General features: G+C 43.6%; 1 protein-coding gene and 1 long non-coding RNA gene across 5 annotated transcripts; one reads left to right on the top strand and one right to left on the bottom strand.

The window, feature by feature from the left end:
• Positions 1-300: 300 nt before the first annotated feature.
• On the bottom strand, positions 301-8,597 carry LOC128345380 (uncharacterized). 2 transcript variants are annotated; one of them, XR_008316416.1, is made up of 4 exons: positions 8,499-8,568; positions 6,189-6,268; positions 4,411-4,555; positions 301-707 (listed from the first exon to the last, which is right to left on the bottom strand). It is a non-coding gene; the product is annotated as an uncharacterized LOC128345380 (long non-coding RNA). The 2 variants fall into 2 exon arrangements; XR_008316423.1 differs by lacking the exon at positions 6,189-6,268 and having other exon boundaries at positions 8,499-8,597.
• On the top strand, positions 611-22,681 carry ODF3 (outer dense fiber of sperm tails 3). 3 transcript variants are annotated; one of them, XM_053297250.1, is made up of 8 exons: positions 611-784; positions 1,611-1,678; positions 4,446-4,575; positions 7,721-7,918; positions 14,034-14,135; positions 15,183-15,304; positions 17,709-17,849; positions 22,057-22,681. In XM_053297250.1, the coding sequence occupies exons 3-8, from the start codon at positions 4,467-4,469 to the stop codon at positions 22,144-22,146; spliced, it is 762 nt and encodes a 253-aa protein (XP_053153225.1). In that variant the 5' UTR covers positions 611-784; positions 1,611-1,678; positions 4,446-4,466; the 3' UTR covers positions 22,147-22,681. The 3 variants fall into 3 exon arrangements, with proteins under 3 accessions (XP_053153225.1, XP_053153219.1, XP_053153224.1); XM_053297244.1 differs by lacking the exon at positions 1,611-1,678 and having other exon boundaries at positions 612-784; XM_053297249.1 differs by lacking the exon at positions 1,611-1,678 and having other exon boundaries at positions 612-784; positions 4,433-4,575.
• The last annotated feature ends 904 nt before the right edge of the window (positions 22,682-23,585 follow it).

Here is a 23,585-nt window from a genome sequence, read left to right as displayed (position 1 = left end):
CCAATCAGGAGTGGATTCGGGGCGGGGGGGTGGGGAGCCCTGTCTGTAAAACCTCCTGGAGAAGTTTGTCTGCAGTTGCCACTGGCTCGTCTGGTAGGCTACGCAGGGATGGGCCTTCCCGAAACTCTGGAATGTGCTCCTTGCTGAAATAAGAGCCTCCCCATCACTGACAACCTATAAAAACTGTGGTTTTAAATTGTTTTAAGTGGTTTTCATTTTAATTTGTTTTATGTTGTAAACTGCCCATAGATGGAAGTTTGGGGCAGTCTACAAATTTGAAAAATAAACAAACAAACAAGCAAACAAACTGTGGCAGCAATCTAACAAACTGATTAATTATAGTGCTCCTGGAGCATGCCCATAACATAAATGGGATGTTTCTGATATTGTATTACTGTCAACCAAGGAGTTTGTGAACTGCAGTCTTTGTAGATTCTGTGTTTGTATTAGTACTGTTTCCAAGCATGTATTATTTCCAAATAATCCATCACTTCTTGAAGAACAATTCATGAAATGCAGCCCAGACTTTCAAGTCTAACCTGGTGTTCTAGAACACCCCGAGGTACTATGAAGAGCAATTGTTTGTTTCTATGACAATTTCATGAAGGTTCTTCTCAAGCCCAATCAGAGGGAAGGATAAAGCCATGCAAACAGAGATGGGCCCTGCCTGGCCAGAATTCTATCTCCTCCTCAAACTGTCCACAGCACTGTTGAAAGAAAGCAAGGAAAGAAACTGCTGACAACAAGGTTATCTGCATAACTTATATCTCCAAGGGCCAAAAAGGTGAATTAGCTTTCAGTCATTTAATTTTTTTTTTAGTTTTTCAATTTCCCCTGTTTTGTAGTGTTGGTTGTTCCTCTGACACCTAAGGGAGGTGCTACCATAAATTTCAGGATGCACCTGTTTGAACAACAAATTTTCTCCATTAAATTTGACAAGGCACAAAAATGTATAGAGGCCGATGTCAAAGATAATTCTAAATGTTATCCTATTCATGAGCCCTCTCAAACTTCCCTCAAAAGTGCAGTTTCCCATTGCACCTGGCTCAAAAACTGGACAGACCCTGGGCAAGCTAATTTCCCATTAGATTCATGACAATGTTAGGCCAGTTTGTTAGCCCAAGTCTCTGAGCACTGAGAAGTTTCTATTCAAATTCTGCTTTCCTCTAGAGAAGGGATCACTGAGGCTTTGCAATATTTAGTTTATTTATAAATATACAAGTTGATCATTAAATTGAGTTGGAATAGCAAATCACTCCTGTAAGTCAGAAACAGGTCATATCAGTTCTCCAGAAACCAAACCCTGCATCTTAACATGCTTCCGCTTTCTGCCCAGTTTCTTTATTTCAGCCTCCCTGAAGCCCTGTTCAGACATCATGCTGTACAAGTCTACAGATGTATTCATATGTTTGTCTGAATGACTGTACTTGCATTCATTTAAAAAGTAAACCTGGGTACAGGTCCCTCAAATGCATGGTACAGTCAGAAACTGTACTGATTTGCCTGCGTTCAACATAATGTGTGAATAACTGTACACTCATTGTACAAGGATTGTTCAACGTAATGTCTGAATAGGGCTTAAAACTCATCCATTTCTCTCTCTCACACAGAAGCTGACTGAAACGGCTGTCTCTTTTCACTGAACAACACACACATACCTGGCCAGAGATGTAGCAAGGTTGGAGTGAGCTCTGGGACAAAAAGTGAAAATGGGCCCCTGCCTCCCCTCACCTCCCTGCCTGGAGAGACAGAGGGAGAAAGTGAAGAGCAAGCTGTCTCTCAGCTGGTGGGCCCCTTCTCCTTCAGGAGCCCAGGGACCTTTTTCCTTCCCCTCATTCAACTATAGCTATGCCCCCCCCCCAACATTGCTGTCGTAAGATGGTTTCATGACACCTGGTGGCTTCCCCCTAGAGAATTATCTTTCGGGAATTAGCTCACCTCAGGAAACACTAGAATTATGAGCAGAGGTGTATCTAGGGAAAATAGCGCCTAGGGCAAGCACTGACATTGTGCCCATTGTCCAAACATCTGACACCCATCTTTCAGATAATTTTACTATAATATCAGCTGAGAAATATAAGTCAAGCTCATTAATCTTTTAAAATTTCAAAAACTATTTAGCAGTAGACGTAGCCAGACCAAAAAATGCTGGAAAACTACAAATTTCAGTATGCTGGGGCTCATGAAATACCCAAATACTATGTGGAGGTGTACTTGGAAAACTAAACAGAAGTGCCTGTCTAATTCTCTACTACGCATCTACTAGCATCACCATTCTATACGTTTTAAAAATAAATGGAGAATTTGACTTTTCCCAGATACTCTGAAAATAATTAAAGGATATGCAGAGTAAACTGTGTCACTGCTTGGAATATATTCTAGTATTTCAGAAAGACAGTTAAAATGAGAGAAAGAGAGCAAGAAACTCCCAGTAGGCCTTAATACTAAGGATTTCACACTGATTCAAAGACAAACTCACCATTAATAACCATATTTTTAAGACACCACATTTAACTCACTTATCATAAGAAGCAAAGTAAGAGCAAATGAATACAATCCTAGCTTATAAGCTTCAGCTCAGTATTCACAAGCCCTGATTCTCTGTACATAGTGCCAAACTGAATATGTGTACAGTGACTTATATTATATTAAATTTTTGTTTTTTACCTGTAGCCCCTTTGGGGTGCTTCCTATAGGCTGTGGGGGGGGTGTCTGCAAAGGTTACCCCTCCCACTGCTGGCCTCTAAAGCCTAGCAGGGACCATTTGAGCATGTGCAGTGGCCATTTTTTTAAATAATTGTGGTTCTTTTAATGGCCGCTGGGGAAAAAAATGCCCATCATGCATGCTCAAATGGCCTCTGTGAGGCCTGGCATAGCCTAGGTCCTCACAGAGGCCATTTGAGCATGTGCAGTGGCCATTTTGTTTTTGGTGGCCTTTTTTTTTTTTTTTTTAAATTAATTTTAAGAATTTGTGCCTCCCCTTCAAGTGGCGCCCAGGGCACGTGCCCTGCCTGCCCTACCCTAGATTCGCCCCTGATTATGAGCCAGCCAGTGATCTGCCTAACAAAAGAGTAGCCCAGCTAACACTCATAACTAAAAACCTTTTACAAGATGTCTACAATTGGACTGTCCAACAGTTTAACTGGACTGTGGTTTTAAAGTCTTCATGTTTAACCTGTTTGTTGATGTAAACCACCCAGAGATGGAAGTTTGGGGTGGTCTACAAATTCAATAAAATAAAATAAAATAGAGGAGGCTCATAGACTTGGTGAGTGCATAGTAGTTACCCACTGGAGGGTACTGTATAACAGAGCAACAAAACTCTACCAAGAAGCTGTGAAAGAAAACCACATTCATAAATCTATGGAACAATCACTTTGGACAGGAACAGCCCGCTGTGATTTGGACTCATCCATAGATATTAAAGCAGGGCTTTATTTCTGCAAGGTCTCATCAGGGCCCAGCCCTGAAATCTTTTTTCGTCATCACAGCTCAGTATTGGAATATGTGTCATAACAATAAAGAGAAGTGTCTCTGAACCTGTGCAGAGGGCTTTTCTCCTTCACTGCTGAGTGTAGAAGCATAGGTTGTCAGAGTTGGAAGGAACCCTTGGAGGTCTTCTCATCTAATCCACTTCTTCCTCTCCCTCTCCTTCTGTCTTGAACTGACAGCTTAGAAATGATGCTTCCGGAGGAGCTGTTGCTCAGTGGTAGAGCACTTACACTGCATGCCAAAGGCCCCAGGTTCAATCCCTGGTATTTCTAGGAGCTTTCCCAGACAGCAGGCTTTACTTCGGGTTTACTGCGAGACTTTACAGCAAGTTCAAATTTGCCCAAAAAGCCCGACACAAAAAGTGGATTTTTTTTTTAACCCCAGACATAAATTGAGCTAAGCTCCAATAAGCAGGGGGAAACCCAAATCTTGTATGGCATGCTCTCTGGACTTCAGGGTAAATATGGGTGATATGTGGACGCATATCCACGATCCCAAAGTAAAGTTGCCATCTGGGAAAGCTCCTTGTAGGGCTAGGAAAGACCACTGTCTAATACCCTGTCAAGCTATTACCAGTCAGGGTAGGGATATTGCCAGCAAGATGCTGAGTGCCTCCTTTGCACTATTTTTACAGTGCCACCTGCAAGTCAGCACTTTTCTATCTCTTTTCATTACTATTTTAAAGTGGAAGAATAAAATGTAGCATGAAAAGACACTGGTGTTTCATGGATTGTCATGAAGACCTTGCAAGGAAGTTGCAGGATGTGCAGAACACCACCTGGACCTACAAAACTGCCCATAAAATCCAGTGTCCATGTTGGAGTAGGCCAACATTTAGAAATACTCTATGTCAGCCATAATACAAGACAAAATCCAGAGTTTTCACTGTAAAACACAAGAAGACATATTCAGGCTTACCTTTTAAAGAATTCATCTGCAGTCTTATTTTCTAGGCTTTGGAATACTCTCCCATCATGAGTAACGGACCTTGGGTGGGAACATGGAGGCCTCATCATCCAAGGGGCCCAGTCATGGCCCAGTATTCCAGTCCTGGGCCCAAGTACTACATACAAGGAACAACAGGTAAAAAGGGGTAGAGGTAGAGGTTTAGGTGAGTGTGTGTGTTTTAATTTTATTTATTTATTTGTTTTTACATTTATATCCCGCTCTCCCTCCAAGGAGCCCAGAGCGCTGTACTACATACTTGGGTTTCTCCTCGCAACAACCCTGTGAAGTAGGTTAGGCTGAGAGAGAAGTGACTGGCCCAGAGTCACCCAGCTAGTTTCATGGCTGAATGGGGATTTGAACTCGGGTCTCCTCCGTCCTAGTCCAACACTCTAACCACTACACCACGGTGGCTTAATTGATTGTCATGAATTAAAATTAACTCCCATGTTCTGGTGAAACTTTTCCAGTTTGGGAACAATCTTCTGATGGGATTTCCTGCACAAATCCCATTGAGATGAATGGGAGCTTTGCAAAAGCTCCTGTGCATGGAGCTCCCATTGATTTCAATGGGACTTGTTCAGGAAAGGTTCTCTATGGAGTTTCTCTGCCATAATAATACAATCTCTCATTACTGGATCCCAGCAGATTACTATATAAATTTAGGGAATGGTATAGTTGGCTCTGTTTTTTGTATTGATTTAGGTGGAATCCTACACTTGTCCTGCAGCATGTGTTACTGTTGCTTTGAGGCCTACTCCCAGAGGACCTCAAAGACTTAAATCACACAGATGAACCAGCACATAGAACAACTGTTTGAATGATGCAGAGAGTGTCAGGAGCAGAAACCAAGTAATGAGAAGAAGCCACTACCATCCCATGAAATCCCATACCTGCCAGGGCACAAAACAGCAGCTGACATTTACTACTTGGAATATACCAATGCTTGCTCTTAGCTGACTACTCTTTAAAATGTCCTGAAGTCTTCTGGACTTGCCAAACCAGCCAGCACATTCTGTCATTTCTAAAATGAAAAGCTGTGTTTGCCAGGCCTGGGCATGGCATCCTACAAGTGGTAGTGAGTGATCCATGTCCCATTTGCCAGCAGAGAAATGACACACTTTGCAAGGTCCTGGAGAATAAAGTTCACTAACTTCCATTCAGGTTATCTTCAGTTGAATGGAATGACTGAGTAATTAGATAAAACAATATGTTGAGAAAGAGGAAGTTGTCAGCAAGGCATGTCAGGAATTTGTTGGTGATTTGATGCTTAGTGGAGTTTGTCTCACAGTACACTTGTTCTCGCCATAAACTGGGTAGGACATGTGTCCTACCCAGCTTCAGGAACTGTGCGCAAGCTCCTAGTTTTGTATCGTGTGTAGTTAAAAACCTAGGTAAGAGGAGAAGTGATCGTATGGGAGCCTTGAACTGAGTAGGCTGGCTTTTCCTCCTACCACATTAAACAGCTGGATAATAGTGCTCCCACACAATCACTTCCCCCTCCTCCTCCCTAGGTTTTTACTCGCATATGATCAAAAATCGTGAGTGCACACAACACCTGAAGCTAGGTAGGATGCTGGTCCTACCCAGTTTATGGTTGCGTGAACAGCCCTAGTAGATATCAGAGTAGCTGAAGTCCCCTATTATTACTAATCTTGCTTTCCTAATTCAAAACAGAAAGATTTAATATAATCCTGATGGACTAGTTTACTATATGCAAGCTTTAAGAATTCAAAAATATGATTGCATACCTGCAGTCTTTAAATGGTGGTCTCTAGAATTCTACAGTCATAGTCTGAGAAATTTATAGATAAGTCCTTAGTCCAGAGCCCTTTATAAAATGAAGGGAGGTAAGAGAGAGATAAGAAGTTACTCTTGTGTACCATTACAAGGAACTTGTGAGACCAACAACATGATCCAAAGCAGGTGTACACTATGGATGTGCACAGAACCTGCGGTGTGTGTGGGGGGTGTGTGTGCTCGAGGGTGGAGGGGGGATACCTTTAAGGATGGGGGAGGGTGCTCTTACCCCTTCCACCACCTTTCCCCCACTGGCGTGGCACTTTAAAAGGGCATCATGCACGTTGGGTACTTCCAGTCACTTCCATCTGATGAGGCAATGGGGCGGCAGGGAGGTATGCTGCCGCCCCGCTGTACCCTTTTAAAGTGCAGCGCCGGTGGGGTAAAGATGGTGGGAGGGGTAAGAGCAGCCTCCCCTGCCCTTAAAAGGTATCTCCCCCCCCCCCACCTTCGAACCGGCCAAACCGCCAGTCTTTCGAACCTCTTTGGAGGCCCATAAAAGGGCCTCCGAAAAGGTTTGTGCCAATCTCTAGTATACACAACCGAATGGTAGAAGAGATGCCCTGCATGTCAATGATTCCAAGTTCAGTCTCTCATGCCTGTGGTTAAAAACATCTCAGCGAGCAGGACTGAGAAAGATCTTTCTATCTGAGATCTTGGAGAGAACTGCTGACAGTCAGAAGAGAACTGCGATGGGCAGACCTTAAGCTTCCAGGGGCCACTTTTTTTTTAATTTTCTGTAGCCTTGGGAGCTACCATCACAAATTAGCAGCTTGGGAAGGTGGAAACAGTCACAAAATGGCAGCTTGTACAAACATTGATGGAAGAAGGGATTTCAACATCAATAAGGGTTTTCTGTGAGGCTTTATCGAGAGTTCAAAGTTGCCCCCAAAACCTGAAGCAAGAAGTGGATTTTTATACCCTGGATATAAATCGGGCTACATTCTAACACACACTGGAAAACCTGAATCATGTGTGAAGTGCTCCCCGATAGCTTGTGGGGACTTCGGGGTAAATTTGGCCAATATGTGAACACACACCCTCCATTCCAGAGAAGCTGCGAACTAAAAGCCGGGTTTGAAAAAATTCCGGGAGAATTTTGCTGAAGGACAGAAGAGGAGCTATGTGGGGGGAGAAACTGGAGAGAAAATAAACACAACCCTGACCACTAGATATGAGAGAGAGAGAAAGAGAGAGAGAGATTAGAAGTGGCGTAGCCATGCCCCCACACAGCTAGCCAATATTTACAATATTCACTGGCAGGGAAGGGAGGGAGCCCAAAATTTGGAGCTCTGCTTCAGATGAACCCAGGAGTTATCAGTAGCTCTGAGCTACCTAATACTACCCCTGGAATAGAAGATAGTGGGGTGGATTGACCAACGGGCGGACTTAGGACAACGTATGTTGCTCTTTATTTAATTTATTTATGGATATGAATCTTATGTCTAAAATATCTGCATTAAATATGTCCTGGTTTTTGCAGGATATGTATCACACATGCCAACCAAAAGGAGAGCTCCTGCCTACAGCATCCATGGCACAAGACCTTCACTCAGCAAAGACTCTACTCCAGGTCCTTACAATGTGCAGAGCTCTATGACACACAGGGGAAAGAAAACAGCTCCAGCTTATACGATGACTGGACGCCCCAGAGCGAAATCAAATGTCACCCCAGGCCCTGGTGAGTAATCATCCTCCATTCAAGGTATACATTCATTGTATCGGCTCACATAAGACAGAAGGAGCATTTTGGCGCAGTGTTTCGCTGCTAGTCTGCTTCCAAGCACAATTCCAAATACCTTTAAAGTTCCATATGGTTTGGGACCTGAAGGATTGCTTCTTCCTACATGAAGCAGCCTGCATACCAGAGAGGTTCTTGCCCGGAGACTCCAGACTCCCCTGACCCCTGAGGGCAGGCAGGTGGCATTGGCTACCAGGGAGTGGGCCTTTTCAATTGCAGCCCTCCCTAGTGTGAATGCCTCTGGAATGCCCTCCCTAGTGTGGCTTGCCTGCCTCCTACTGTCTTGCTTCTTTAGCGCCAGGGGAATATATCAGCAGCTGAAAACTCCAGTGGAATTGGTTTTATTGTGCCTCTGCCATTATGCATTTACCGTTCTGCTGTTTTCTTGTTTATATGCAATGTTACTGATGTTTTTCATTATTTGTTAGCTGTCCTGGGAGTAATAATACTCTAGGTCTGGCCCAAGTCCAACCAGTAGCTGGGGCAGTGGACCAGCGCCTCCTACCTAGTTCCTCCTTACCAGGCATGGAGATGACAGCAATTGCTCCTGCTGCTGAGGCTCATCCTTGTCACCCTCGCTGCTGGCCACTTTTAATATCCCTGCCAGCAGTAGGTGGAGAGTGCAACAACAGGAAGTATCAGCCCATGTTTCCTGCTTCACCATCCCCACGGCTTAAAGGGAGGGAAAGTGACGAATGTAGAAGCCACCAGCAAGAGAGATGAGGACGAACTACAGCAGCAACAATCCGACAAGGCAGTAACCCAAGTTCCAATGTCACCATCTTCAGTTCACTGCCTGAGGAGACCTCCTCCCTGGGGCTCATTAGAGGGATGGCCCTGGAGGAGTCTAATTTCTAAAAATAAATCAAAACATTCTGAAGTTGTCATCTGGAAAGATTCCCCGCAGATGTGAGAATGCAAGAATATTTTGTCTGATTAAGAAGTGGTTAGCATTATTTTATTTAAAATATTCACATACTGCCTTACCTCCAAAAAAAAAGTTCTCAAAGTGGTTTACATAGCAAAACAAATGTGCCGCGGCAGGGGAGATTCCCTGTCCCCAAAAGGCTCACAATAATAATAATATTATTATTTTTAAATCCAAAATAAAGAAGACACCAGCCACAGTTGCTGGAAGCATGCGATACCGGTTTGAACAGAGAAAGATGTTCTCTGCCTGCTAAATATAAGGAAGTCACTACTTTGAAAGGTCTCTTTTGCTCAGTTATCACAAGTTGCTCAGAGACTGAACCAGGTCAAATCTGTCTTATCCAGTTTCACCAAACAGGGTTATCTTTATTTTATGTAGAGTTTTGTCAAAAGATTCATCTACATCAGGCCTGTTCAACTTCGGCCCTCCTGCAGATGTTGGCCTACAACTCCCATAATCCCTAGCTATTGGCCACTGTGGCTGGGGATTATGGGAGTTGTAGTCCAAAAACAGCTGGGGGGCCTAAGTTGAGCAGGCCTGATCTACATGTTTGTTATAAGTGCTCTAAAATAATGTTTCCCCTCTGATAGATAAGGTATACAGGTTTAAAAATATGCAGGATCTGTGTGCCATTTGCTCAAACCCCAAATGGGTTCTAAATGGATCATTCACTGATCACAGTATGAGATTTTGGCACTCACCCAGTTCCCTACCAGTACTTTGAACATGAGACTTTATGGGTCTCATATACTCTTCTTACTTCCTAATGCACAGTTTTTTCTCTTCATCGGCTGAATAAGATATTCTTCAAATCTGCCTTTCATTTAATTTATTTATGTATACATATCTTTCTCCAAGAAGCCCAGAGTGGTGTACATGGTTATGTTTACTTTTATAAGAACCCTGTGAAGTAGATTAGACTGAGGGAGAAGTGACTGGCCCAGAGTCACCCAGTGAGATTCATGGCTGGATGGGGATTTGAACTTGAGTCTCCACAGTCCCAGTCCAATACTCTAACCACCACACCACAAGCCATTTGCAATTAGAATAAATGGTGTGAACTGTACTTGTCTCTGCCATCTAATTAGAATACTGTATTCTCATCAATATAGGGGTGTACCGAGATTCCCAGAGGCTGGGGGACAGATCAGAGCTATGGGGCCTCCACTGCACACACCCCAGCGCCCAAGCCACACACCCTACATCTGATGTCAGATGCAAAGGGTGGGGCAACCTAACCCCCCACAAGCCTTCCCCTCTGCTGGCTCCCCTTCTGTGCCCTTTTGGTTCTGCTGATCTCTCAGTGGTTTTCAGTACTATTAGCCATGCTATTCTTTAGAATTACTTGATTGGGATAGGACTTGCAGACACTGGGCTGGAGTGACTTGTTCTCCCTGGAGGGTAGATTTCAGAAGATGGTGCTGGGGTACACCTGTTTGACACCATGACTTTTAACAGGTAATGTTGTTCTATTATGTCCCCATAGTTCTTCAGCAACTACATGAAACCTCTGAGAAAGATTGCCTGGATATTTGGGGTTAACTGTATGGTGATGACACACATCTCTTTTCCTTCTCAGTTCAGGGAGGTTTGGAGGTCCTGACTCAGTGAAGTCAATGATGGGCTGGATGTGGGCATGTAAACTGAAATTAAATCCAGTAAGGCAGATGTTCTTGCTACTCAGCAAGACTCAGCCTGAAGGGGCGGGCAGTACTCTAGGGGAGTGGGACAAACACTGAGCTGGTTTGGATGGGATGACCGCCACCACACATCAAAGAAGGGGTCATGCTGACAGTGTGCCCAACATGACATCAGTGGAGGATGCCCTAATGCACTCTTGGTGTTTCCCTTTATCATATGAGGGGGCTGTTCATTATAAATTTAATAATAAAGAAACTTTATTGAGCTGAAGCTTTATTCATATGAATCACGCCTCTACACATGCTCCAAAAACCTCTTTAAACATCTGCTGTCAATGCCACTGGAGGCATGCTATCAATGCAATCCTGGTGGTGGTGGTGGTGGTGGTGGTGGTGGTGGTGTTGCAGCTGTTTTGTCCAAACTGGCCCTTTGTTCAGTTTGCTGCCCAGGGACATGTTTTTGGGAAGCACAGTGGACTGCAGAGGGAAGGGGAGATTGGCCAAAAAAATCCCTTAGTGTGCACCTGAGTTGGTTTTTGGCACACACAGTGTTAGTTTGGATATCAGATGTTATGTTTAGAACTCTCTATTTGCTAATCTACTGTATCTCTCTCTCTCTATAACGCTGAGGTGGTACATGACAAGCCCTGCCCCTGCCGCAGTCATGACCAATAAAAATGTGGGCCCATGCCTGCAGGAGGAGACACAGATACGAAGCGGCCATGGCAGGCGGGATGGCAGTGACAGGGATGCGGCTGGTGGGGTGCGGCACTCCAGCGGTGGAAAGGGGAGACCGAAGCGGGCATGGCAGCAGGGATGCGGCCAGCAGGGTGCAGCGCTGGCGGCAGAGGGGGAAGACTGAGGTCAGGATGGTGATGGAGACAGTGAAAGCTCCTTCCGTGGACCCTCCTGCCACCCAAATGACAGGTCGGGCTGTTTTTGGCCCATTTTGGTGCTCACCGACCCAGCTAGTGTATTCTAATTTGCTAACTTCCTTAAGTTAAGGGAACTGCTGATCCAGGGATAGGGAGCCAGCCTGTCTGGAAAGTCTGAAGGATCTGCACTGCATATGAGTGTGCCCCGGGGCCTGGCATTGCTCCTGGATGCTCAGGTGGCTGTTGTGTCCAGGAGTGCTTTTGCACAGATTAGGTAATATGTGCCAAAAATATGGATGTTTCTGGAGAAAGCAGACTTGGCTATAATCATGCATTCCTTAGTTAAATCTCGACTGGATTCTGCAACATGGGCAGCAACACACTTCAAAGAAGGGGTAGTGCTGAGAGTGTGCCCACCATGAGCTACCTTTGAAGACCATTTGGAAACATCCATTGGTGCAAAATCCTGCTGCCTAAGTTTTGACTGGAGTTAATTCTTGGGGGCATGATGCATTGTTACATGCACTGGCTACTGGTTAGTTCCCAAACACAATTCAAAGTGCTGGTCACTACCTTTAAAACCTTGAACAGCTTGGAACCAGGATATATAAAGGACAGCTGCTCCCCATATTAATCTGCCCACTCATTAAAATCAGCGGGAGAGGGCTTACTACACAACCCTCAGCGCTTCAGTTGGTGGTGATCCATGAAAGGACAACCGCTGTGGTATCATCCTGAAAGTGGAACTCCCTGCTTCAGGAAAGCCACTTGATGCCCAGTTTGTCTGTATTCTGTCACCTTTTACAGATCTTTTTTTTTTTTTTAAACCAGACTTTTGGTTAGTTAGCATACGGCCTGTTCTTACAACCCTGGAGAAAGCTGTTAAAGCGTCAATGAAGTGGGAAAATGACTTGACTAGCAAGCCAGAGGTTGCCAGTTTGAATCCTGATGGTATGTTTCCCAGACTGGGAAACACCTATATCAGGCAGCAGCAATAGAGCATGATGATGAAAGGCATCATCTCATACTGTGCAGGAGGAGGCAATGGTAAACCCTTCCTGTATTCTACCAAAGACAACTACAGGGCTCTGTGGTCACCAGGAGTCGACACCGACTCGATGAAACACTTTACCTTTACAGTCGCTGAACTGGGCGTGCTCCCAAGCAACATGACATAAAAACTCACACACTGTACTGGGGATCGTAATCCCACTACTGTGGTTAACTAGCTTGAAACTAGTAAGTAAGTAATAATGTATTATGGTCAATCACCAGTCAACATACACACCAAAATATAAATCAGCATAAAACAAAACAAAATCAAAACAGTAAAACTAGATAACAAAACATCAGGCTATACAAAAATCTCAGTTACAACTACTCAGTTGTTCCTGTCTCAGTTTACAGGCTGCCGCACAGAATCTTGCTTCCCTGCGGTAACAACTGCATGTTGATCTGCCAAGAGATAGGGAATGTAATACTCTTCTGATTGACCAGGCCTATTTTTTAAAAAATGGTTTGATCCAGATAGTATGAATGCCTCTATAATAGGCACAGTGTAAAAGAACAAGCAAGACAGACTCAGTGTCGCCTGAACCACATGGACATAACCGGTTCCTTAGGGGTATCCCCTTAAATCTGCTATCCAAAACAACAGAAGGCAAGGCATTAAACCACGGCAGCGAAAAGGCTCTCCTCTAATTTAAGGTGGTCAAGTGGGTGATGTATGCAGCTGGCCGGGGGTAGTTTGAAAAACCACCTAAAGTATTACTGGTGATAACCAGACTTAAATTGCTTCTCCATATCTGCCACATACTGTTTAATAATTTCTTTGGCAGCATCATGACCCAAAGCCAATAAATATTGTGGTGAGAAGCCATATCTGCCCATATTGTCAGAGGCTCTTGCACCAGGATAAGTGAAACTCATCTTTCAGAACCAAGGGGGCAAGGCCCTTGGGACAGGCATATAATTTAAGCCAGCATGAAACTATGATCAGCAGCTGGGATCTGATTGTAGCTGCTGATCGTAGTTTCATGCTAGTTAACCATGTTGGCTGGGTTCTAATCACCGAAACAGTGCAGGTTTTCACATCAAGCTGCTTGGGAGAGTGCCCCACTTGACAATTGTAGTTAATCTTTTAACTACACTTGCCAGAGCCATAAGAGTAGGCCCTTAGAGTTTCTTGTTTATTTACTGTCTTACAGGTTGTTTACTTGTTTTGTTTTTTGCTGATTTTCTAATCAATGGTCCAATTGTGGGGGCAGGGAAGATAGAAGTCCTGGAATGCTACTCATAAGTAGCCTCCTGCCTGCCCCAGTTTTGGCCAAATCATGTATCCCCATAGCCTTCTAAAACAGAGCTAAGATGGCCATCACAATAGGTAATGGGTGCCCTCTAGCCCTCCTTAACTCAAGCACTGTTATTAATTTCATGATCTCATTTTGTTCATTTGATTTGCCTTTGTTGATTGTATATTTAATGTGTGCTGCATTGAACTTTATTTTCAAAAGGAAAGGTGGAATAAAACTCTTGTAAATAAAAAATAAAGGTGACCTTTTAATTTAATTTAATTTAATTTAATTTAATTTGGCTTCCCTTTTGCTTAGCCTCCTACTCACCGGAAAAGGCAAACAAAGTTGTATTTAAACGTGCTCCTGCACATCAAATGATGTTCCGAACTCCAGGTGCCAAAGTAGACAGCACTCCAGGTACGACTCAACCTTTTTATATTAATTAGTATTTATTATTATTATTTTAAAGATTAAATCTTAGATCCTATTATTATTGGTTCATACCAATGAACTCCAATACATGAAGCCCAGTTCTATGGGACTTACTTGCAAGTATACGTTTCTTGAGATGATCGACCTCAAAACAGTGGTACACATGTTCCTGTCCTAAACGGCTTAGGCCCTGGGTATCTAAGAAACACCTTCTTCATTATGAGCCCCACCACCCATTGAGGTTGTCTGGGGCGGAGAGGTCTGTCTCCAGTTGCTGCCAGCTCAGCTGGTGGCCACACAGGGACGGGACTTCTCGGTTGCTGTCCCGAGACTGTGGAATGTGCTCCCTACTGAAATACGATCCTCCCCATCTCTGACAATTTTTAAAAAGCATTTGAAAACCCACCTCTTCACCCAAGCTTTTTTGGCTTTTAGGTTTTATTCTATGTTTGATTTTTAAATTGTTAAATTGTTTTAAGTGTTTGTATATATTTTATGCTATTGTTAATTGCCCAGAGATGAAAGTTTGGGGTGGTGTACAAATTTGATAAATGAAATAATGATTTAGCCTTAGGATTCTTACATACAGGGAGGTCTTCTTCCATGGTGGTACTACTGTAGACAATTAGCACTAGTCATAAACTGCAGGGGTGTCATCTTTCCTTTCCAAGTTATGGAAAAGAAAGCAGCTAGCCTGGTAATTGGAAGGTAATTTTGATGGGTGTGGGAAATAATTTGTTTTAAAAACTGTCAGACCTGTGTACTTGAGTGCTGCAGTAAATGACTACACACCCTCCCATACAATTTAAATTAACACACTCTGAAACTGAGGGGGCATACGAAATTAATTTGTGATATATTGTGGTTTGCTGTTTTGAGAAAAAATAACCAAAATCCCATTGGCTGTACTTAAGCTCTTGGGCATACTTCAAGTATTTCTTTGGATCCCAGTCATTCACTATCTGCTCCCCAGCATTATTTGCAAGTCTCTACGGTAGTACTCTTCCCGTTGGCTACAATTTCCTCTTTCAGGTCCTAATGCTTATGTAATCCCTGAGGTGCTTGGACCACATGCAGTGGCAACAACAGCCAGTCCTTCTTATTCCATGGTAGGGAAGAGTTATATTGGGTGTTTCCATGAAGACCTTCATAAGGTAGGCTGTTCGCTCACTTAATGCCTAGCTTGTTTGTTGGCTACTAATAGTAAAGGTACGTTTGTTCTGGGCAATTTTTGTGCAGTTTGCTTTCACCTTTATTTAATATTTTTATCTAGTGGGAGCAGAGCTGGTCTTGTGGTAGCAAGCATCAATTGTCTCCTTTGCTAAACAGGGTCTGCCCTGGTTTGCATTTGAAGGGAGACATGTGTGAGCACAGTACGATATTCCCCTTGGGGGATGGGGCCAAGCTCAGTGGAAGTGTATCTGAATATTTGCATGCAGAAGGTCCCAAATTCCCTCCCTGGCATCTCCAAGATAAAACTGAGAGAGACTCCTGCCTGTAACCTTGGAGAAGCCACGGTAGGTCAGTGTAGTCCATACTGAGTTAGCCTGACTCCGCAGAAGGCAGCTTTCTGTATTCCTATGTAGTGCATATTGCTTGTTAGGAGGACAACTCAAGCCAGAGGCGGATTAACGTAGTAGCAAATGTAGCATTTGCTACGGGCCCCACGTTTTTGAGGGCCCCGCACACCCAGCTTCCAACTGGGAATTAAAGTTAAAACTTTACTTGTTTTATTTGGTCCATGTTAGATAAAATATCCCTTTTCTGCTAAATGTGCATTTTAAGAGAAGGCCCAGCATAGCATCTGTCCAGTGGCTGTTGCTGGTGCCTACCACATTTTTCTTTTTAGAGTGTGAGCCCTTTGGAGACAGAGAAGCATCTCTCCACTCTTTATTTTTCTATGTAAAAACCACTTTGAGAATTTTGATTGAAAAACGGTATATACATGTTCACTGTTGTTGTAGTAAGTGTGGGTTTTTGGCTTGGTCTCCCATACTCCAAAATATAGCAAATGAAAAAATTGAATTACTTTACTATGCAAGTAAATATTTTACGTTTTAATATTTATGTGCATTTTTTAAAAAATTTAGGGCCCCTTTATAACATACGCTACAGGACCCACACTAGCTTAATCCGGCCCTGACTCAAGCCTAATATCATAGTTTGTCTCGATTTGTGCTGTTATGGCATATTTGAATACAAAAATTACTACTTCAGAATATATATCAGCTCGACTATGCTGTCTTTTAATCTTAGCAATGATCATTGGGCCCACCTTTTTGCCATATTTCATCCTAGCCATGGGTAGCTTTGAGTAGACAGTGGTGGGGAGAATTTTTGTCAGGGCTAAGGCATGGGGCAAATGCTTAAATACCCTTGCTCCATGCATCACGACACAATCCCAATTGCCTTTCCTGGCACTGCCGTTTACATTCATTCTCTCACACTCACACACACTGCATTTAAATGAATATGTACATTGGGCTTATATTCCTCTTCTTTAAGTTTTATTTATGCAATCTGTTCTAATCCAATTGTTAGTTGCACAGCTGTTTACATTATTAAACCTATTTCCAGCCCTGTCTGTTACTACCTAAGGTCAAGGCGACAAACTAAATGGCTATAATTAATAGATTAATGGGTTGGGGTGGGGTTTTGTGTGTGTGTGTTTGCAATACAACACAAACAGATGCACAAGAAAGATCTGCTGCCATAGTTTGTAACATAATCAGAGTTCTGAGCTAAGTAGTATGAAGATGAACTGTCTCACAAAGTTTATTTTGTTTGATACAAATGTCCATTTACAGTTTTGTCTTCAAAGATAAGCATAGTGATCAACCAAGTCCAACTGGATGTTTAAAAGGAAATGTTACTATTAACCTTAGATTTTGTGAACACTTTAAACAGCATGCCAGTGAAGCAATGGGGAAACCCCACTTTATTTCAAGTTGTGATCTAGGGTAATTTAACAATTAAATAAATCTATTCAGGTGGATTATAAGCAGCAAATACATAATGGTATGCATATCTCTCTGCAAGAGGAACTGACAGTCCTTGGAGGGAATCCTAGCTATCTGTTACAAGTTTTATATTCTCAATATAATAAAATAATAATAATGTATTACTGTAAAAAATGTAAAAAGATCAAAACCTATGACAGAAGATGTGAGACTGTCCACAGGTTTCCAGTATAACAGACATGACCCAAATGGAAAAAGGAAAGGAAAAGAAAGGAAAAGGGGGCTTCAAGGAGTATTGTTTAGTGAGAGCTTAAGAGGAACAAATCAGAATGGACTGGGGGGGGGCAATTTAAAATGAGAAGTTTTTTAAACAGAAAATTCTTCCCCATGCATGTCTATGCATCATAGAGCCCTGTTCAGTTTTTCTAGGAAATTGGAGATAAACAGCACATGTTTACTCAGAAGTTAAGTCCCATTTACAGTAATTCAATAGAACTTAGAACAATAGAATTCAATAGGTAAATACATAGCACTGCAGCCACAGCTATGTTATTTCTGATTAATCATCGAAAATCCTCCTATTGCTTCTCTCTCACAGACCCCAGGTCCTGCTGCATATAAGAAGCCAGATGCAGAGATCTACAAAAAGAGATCACCAAAGTACTCCATGGGTGCCCGCATTAAGACTCTAGGCGTGAATAAAATAGCACCTGGACCTGCAGACTATGAAGTAGGAAAGGTAAACAAACAGACAAACCAAAAACCTGCCTCCCTCCATTGGTAATGTTTTTCAGTAGCTATCTATAAGATCTTGCCTGCAGTTGTATATGGATGCCACTTTTTCTTCCTGAAGTAAAACTCAAGATTTCCCTTCAGATAATGGTGAAAGTGGGGGAGTAAAATGTTAGATTTCAGGGGCTTCTGTGGAAAAGCTCCCATTGGGGGGTGGAATGTGAGAGGAGACAGAGTGACTCTTGCTGAAATAACCATTTCATTTTTTATATATATATATATATATATATATATATATATATATATATATATATATATACACACACACACACACACACACACACACACACACACACCACCTGAGTCCTAGGATTGCCAACATTTCATTGCCAGAATTAGAGAGACCGGTTTTGGGTTGGGGGGGCTGACAGGGGCTGGGGGGGGGGGGGCTGCCTGTGGGGCCTGCAGGTGTATGCAGTGGAATCAAGAGCTTGAGTATCATTGACATATATGCAATTGAATTATATGCTATTGAATAGTGCTAGCATTGCTATTATTTAGAACATATTCCAGTTATACCACTTTTCAACTCAAAATGTCTAAAAATAAGAAGCTGCTTGCCCCACCACCAAAATGAGGGGCAAATTCTGTCCCTATAGGATCCAACATTTCATCCCTGAAATGAGGGACGTCCCATGTATTGAGAGACTGCTGGCAACCCAACAATAAATGTAAATAAATGTAAAATAAATAAAACCCTACAACCTGACTCCAAAGGCTCTAGGCGCTTCACAAAAATAAACACAAGAAAAACAAAATAAAACAAACTGTTAAAAACAGCATATAAAAACATTCAGAGATTACTAAAACCCTGGCTGAAAAAAAATGTGTCTTTTTGTTGCCATCATGTGAGGGCCATGGGCACAGGGATGAGCAGTGGGCCCTCCTGAGAGCCAGGGGCCCTTGGCAGCTATCCAGGGATGCCAACTCCTAATGCTGGCTGTGGTAGTAAAGAAAGCTGCTGGGGGGGATGGCCCCCTTTTTTCCTGTGAGTTTTCATTGTTAATTTTTGTTTAAATTAACACTTTTAAATTTAAGTGATTAATTTAAAAGAGGCCCCCTCCCGGGGCATAACTACTATTAGGCAAGGGGATGTGGCTGCCTGGGGGCCCCCACAACTTTAGGGGACCCCCAGAGGCAAGTCACATGTGAAGTGTGTGTGTGTGTATCAGCGAGGGGCCCATTTTAAAATTTTGTCTCTGGGCCCACTCCAGCCTTGTTACGCCCCTGCCCCCCACCTTTAAATACAAGGCTTACCTTATTTCAAGTAAATCTACCTCAGTTAAGATGGAAAAGGCACATGTCCCATCATAAATGTAGAATGGCAAATTCAATTACACTTGACAATGAGGAAAAACAATGACTAATCATGGCCAATTGTTTTGCCTTCTCTAATCTATGTAAAGCATACAAGGAGCCAGGGTTGCAAATAAAGAGGTAACTTGGGGCATGATATAATATTGAGGCCCTCTTCCAGCACCTCCAGCAGCTAAGTCAGGCATAGACAACCTTGGCTCTCCAGCTGTTGTTGCACTCAGGGGTATAGGGACTATGGGGCAAGGGGGGACAATTGTCCCCTGGCCACCAGAGTCTGAGGGGGCCCCGTGTCACTCCCTAACCCTCGGCCAGGGCACCCCGTTGCCCCCTTCTGCAGCCAGCCAGGGAATGAAGTGCTTGCCTGCTGGAAGAGTGAGGTGTGTCTCTCTTCTCCCCAGCCAGTGTTTCACTAAAATGCAGGCTGTGCTAAGGGTGTGGGGTGGAGCCCAGCCAGCATTTCAATGAATGGAGGAATGGAAGAGGGTCCCTCTCCCAAATGGATCTGCTCCCAGGCAGTGGCCCCACCCCTACATCTGACACCGGATGCAAAAGGGCGGGGCAAATGCCAAGGATGGAGCCTGTTGGCCCTGGCAGAGCTTCTCTTACCCAGTCAGCAGTTCATGGAGTCGCTGACTGGGAGCTCCTTTCTTTACCTCCTTGAGAAGGCAGGGAAAGAAGCTCCCAGTCAGTGATTCCACTAACCGCTGAATGGGGAAGGGAAGTACTGCCGGAGCTGACAGGCCCCAACCTCGGCACTGGCCCTGCCCCTTTGCATCTGATGTCAGAGGCAGGGGGCATGGCTTAGAGCACACATGTGTACAATCTAGGGGTGAGGGAGCCGCTGGAGGACTTCATCCTCCAGCTGTGACCGAGCTCCCTTGCCCCTGGTTGTACTACAATTCCCATCATTCCTCACCACAATGAATTGTGGCTGGGGATGATGGGATTTGTAGTTCAACAGCTAGAAAGCCAAGGTTGCTTACCCCTGAGCTAAGTGATCATCGGGGCAGCGTTGGGGTCACGTGGTAGCTGGCTGCAAACACACTCACTCATCAGCTGAGTGATTGTTGCTTGGGGAGAGAGCAGCAACTAATGTGCTCCAGAGCCATCCTTTGTTTTCTTTTCTGCTTGCCAGTGGCTGTAGCTGGGGAGAGGAGCTTCGCCTCATGCACTGGCTGTAGCACCAGGGGGCAGACTACAGTTGGAGAAAAGGAGACAGAGCAGGGGACAGGTCACTGCTCCTTTCCAGCAAGCATGGTGCAGACATGACCCTGCTGTTTTCTCTGCTTGTGGCTGGGACTAGCATTGCAGCTGGGGACAGGGCTGAGCAATACTTTGGGGCAGGAGCATAGCAAGACCCCTGGGGGCCAGGGGACAAAACCCAGGTTGGGGGCCCCCATCGTGTGCATAAAGCAAGCACATGCCCCTGCACCCCAAGCCACGCCCCCTGCATTGGATGTCAGGTGCAAGGGCCAGGGCAGCCAACATCTCCCAAACACTGCCCCTGCCCTGTCCTGCCGCCACTACTTATCGTGGTCTCCAGCTCCAGGGGGTGGGGAGTGATCTGAGTGGGACAGGAGCAGCAGCAGGGGCAGGCCTCTCCAATCTGGCCAAACTGCACACCTGCGCAGTTTGACTATGGACATTGCATGCCCATGACATCACGGGCATGTGACGTCCATAGTCAAACTGCACACGCGCACAGTTCGGCTAGTGGAGAGGCCCACTGCCACTGCTGCACCCACCGCCTCTCCCACTCAATACCCCCCACCCACCCTCTGGAGCTGGAGGCCAAGATAAGAAGGGGGGCAGTGGCAGCAGGAGCAGGGCTGGTGAGGCAGGGCAGGCGGTCTTCTTGGGGGCCCCCTGACCCATTTGCCTCAGGGACATTTGTCCCCGCTTGTCCAATGGACACTATACCCCTGCTACCTTCAGGGCTTTCTTTCCTCTCCTCTCAGCAATTGTGCAAAGAGCCCACACCTTTAAGCATCATATGCTCAGTCCTGGAGGTGTGATATACAAAAGCATTTGTCACTGAAATAACTGTCTAGAGATGGCTGCTGTTACAAGACTGGGGTTCACAAAATTCAGTATCAGACTCAACATTCCTTTCCTTCTAGAACAACCTGCAGTCTTGATGAAGTTCACTGGAGGGTTTTTAACCTCCAAGTTGCCTTGAACCTGAGGGCAAGTTCCTAAGTTCATCCTTTAGGACAGGGGTGGGGAACCTTGGCCCTCAAGCTGTTTTTGAACTACAATTCCCACCATCCCCAGCTACAATAATTGTGGCTGGGGATGATGGGAGTTGCAGTTCAACAACAGCTGGAGGGCCAAGGTTCCCCACCCCTGCTTTGGGATATAATCAGTCACCATCACCACACTAAAGTGGATATTCTTTTGTAGCTTGAGCAGGGGTCTCAAACCATGGCCCACCTGAAGATAGTGGACCAGGATTCCCATCATCCCGTCACATTGGCAAGCAGCCAGGGATGATGGGATTTGTAAGCCACAATTTGAGATTCCTGAGCTAGAGTATATTTGCACCATGCAATGGGCTGACTTCAAAAGGATCAGTTATTGTAGCCTCAAAACATAGCCTCTGAAGATACACATCCAACTTCAAGGATATTCTCCAGGATATCTGTCCCAACAATATGTCATGAAAGATAGTCTGAGTTGAATTCTGTGGCTATAAATTATCTGTATTTATTTCAGTTTCTTATACAAGCCCCTATTTTATCAAGTAGAAGGAAGAGATGAGAAAGCAGATATAATCATCTGTTAACTAACAGAAGCCTATCCTGTTCACCTTACATATTTTTCTCCCCTGCTGCTAGGTATCGTTGATCAAATCTTGTGCTCCAGTTCTCACTTTTGGAATCAGACACTCTGATTATACAGCACCCCTGATTGTGGATGTCTGCTGAATTTGTCTCTTGCAAGAAATCAAATATATTTTTCTACTTACACATCTATATCATGTTTCTCCATATTTTAAAGCTGCCTGTTTGCAGAACTACTAAACTAGCCACCATCCATTTAAGTGTTTTTTTTTTCAAATACTACACTGAAGGACCAATTCAACCATGCAGAAACTGATTATTGTTCAAGAATAAAATTATATTCTCTGATGAAGGAATGTACCATAGTCCTCACTGGTGATGAGGACCCCTTGAAACTATCACTTGCTCCACTGTTTGGAGGCCGTTGAATACATCTTCATGTCTAAATTTGGACACCAGTATACAGACAGCGGTGTCATTCTCCAGAAGTTGGGATCCAATATGTTATATATATATGTGTGTGTGTGTTTGTGGGAAAGCTACTAAGGCTCTAGCTCCTAACAATTGAATGGAATCTGTTTTCATTCCTGCAGTCTCAGATAAAGTCTTGTGTATATCCCTTTTACTGTCTTCAGTTGTGGAATATGTTTTTAAAACAATAAAGCAAGAAGGAACCTGATGTTATATATTTTTGCATGTCTTAGCTATTCAGTTTCTCAATCCTGCCTTTAGAGGGCACACTGCACACATTATAGGGACCAGAGATATCAGGTTTTCCAGGAAAAAAATCCATTCAAAATTTTCATTTTCATAAAACTTGTATTTTTTTAAAAGTGCATAACATTCACATTTAGTTTTAACTTTGAAGTTGCTGGATTTGCCTAATATTGCGTTGGCATCCATTCATTGTTACTAATGAATTTTACAATACAGTAACAGATATCTGAACTAGCGTTACACACATGCAGCAGTGTGAGTAGGGGAAGAGGCAATTTTCGCCAATCTTCTCTTTCCTCTGAAGCCTACTGTGCATCACCAAATTTGTCCCTGAGATTCGCATAACTCTTGCAGCTTTTACATGATTGTTTTTATTGCTGCTTATATGTGTTTTTACCCGTGTATAGTTTTTATGCTTGTATTTTATAGATTTTAAATTTGGTTTGTTTTTATATTTTTAGCTTAATATTTTTCTTTTCATTTTATTGTGTTTTTTTAACTTTTGTAAACCGCCTTGAGATTGTTTTTAATGAAAGGCGGTATATAAATTTAACAATAAAAATAAATAAATAAATAAATAAATAAATAAATAGGTCCCTAACATCACATCTATGGAGGGCTACCCATCATGTTAAGAGGGGATAGAATCTAATAAGCTAGAAAACCTAGGAGGGCTGGAGTCCTCCACATAAATGATGTGGGTGATAATACAGGGCCTGAAAGGAAATGCATTAACAGTAGGGACATCCTATCATCCCTCTGATCAAAATGCTGAGTGCGATCTGGAGTTGGAGAAGGAAATCAGGGAGACATTGAAGAGAGACAGAGTTGTAATAACGAGTTACTTCAATTACCCTCACATAGAG

This window comes from Hemicordylus capensis, chromosome 1 (genome assembly GCF_027244095.1).
Source record: "Hemicordylus capensis ecotype Gifberg chromosome 1, rHemCap1.1.pri, whole genome shotgun sequence".
NCBI lineage: Eukaryota > Metazoa > Chordata > Lepidosauria > Squamata > Cordylidae > Hemicordylus > Hemicordylus capensis.
This window is presented reverse-complemented; position numbering and strand designations above follow the sequence as displayed.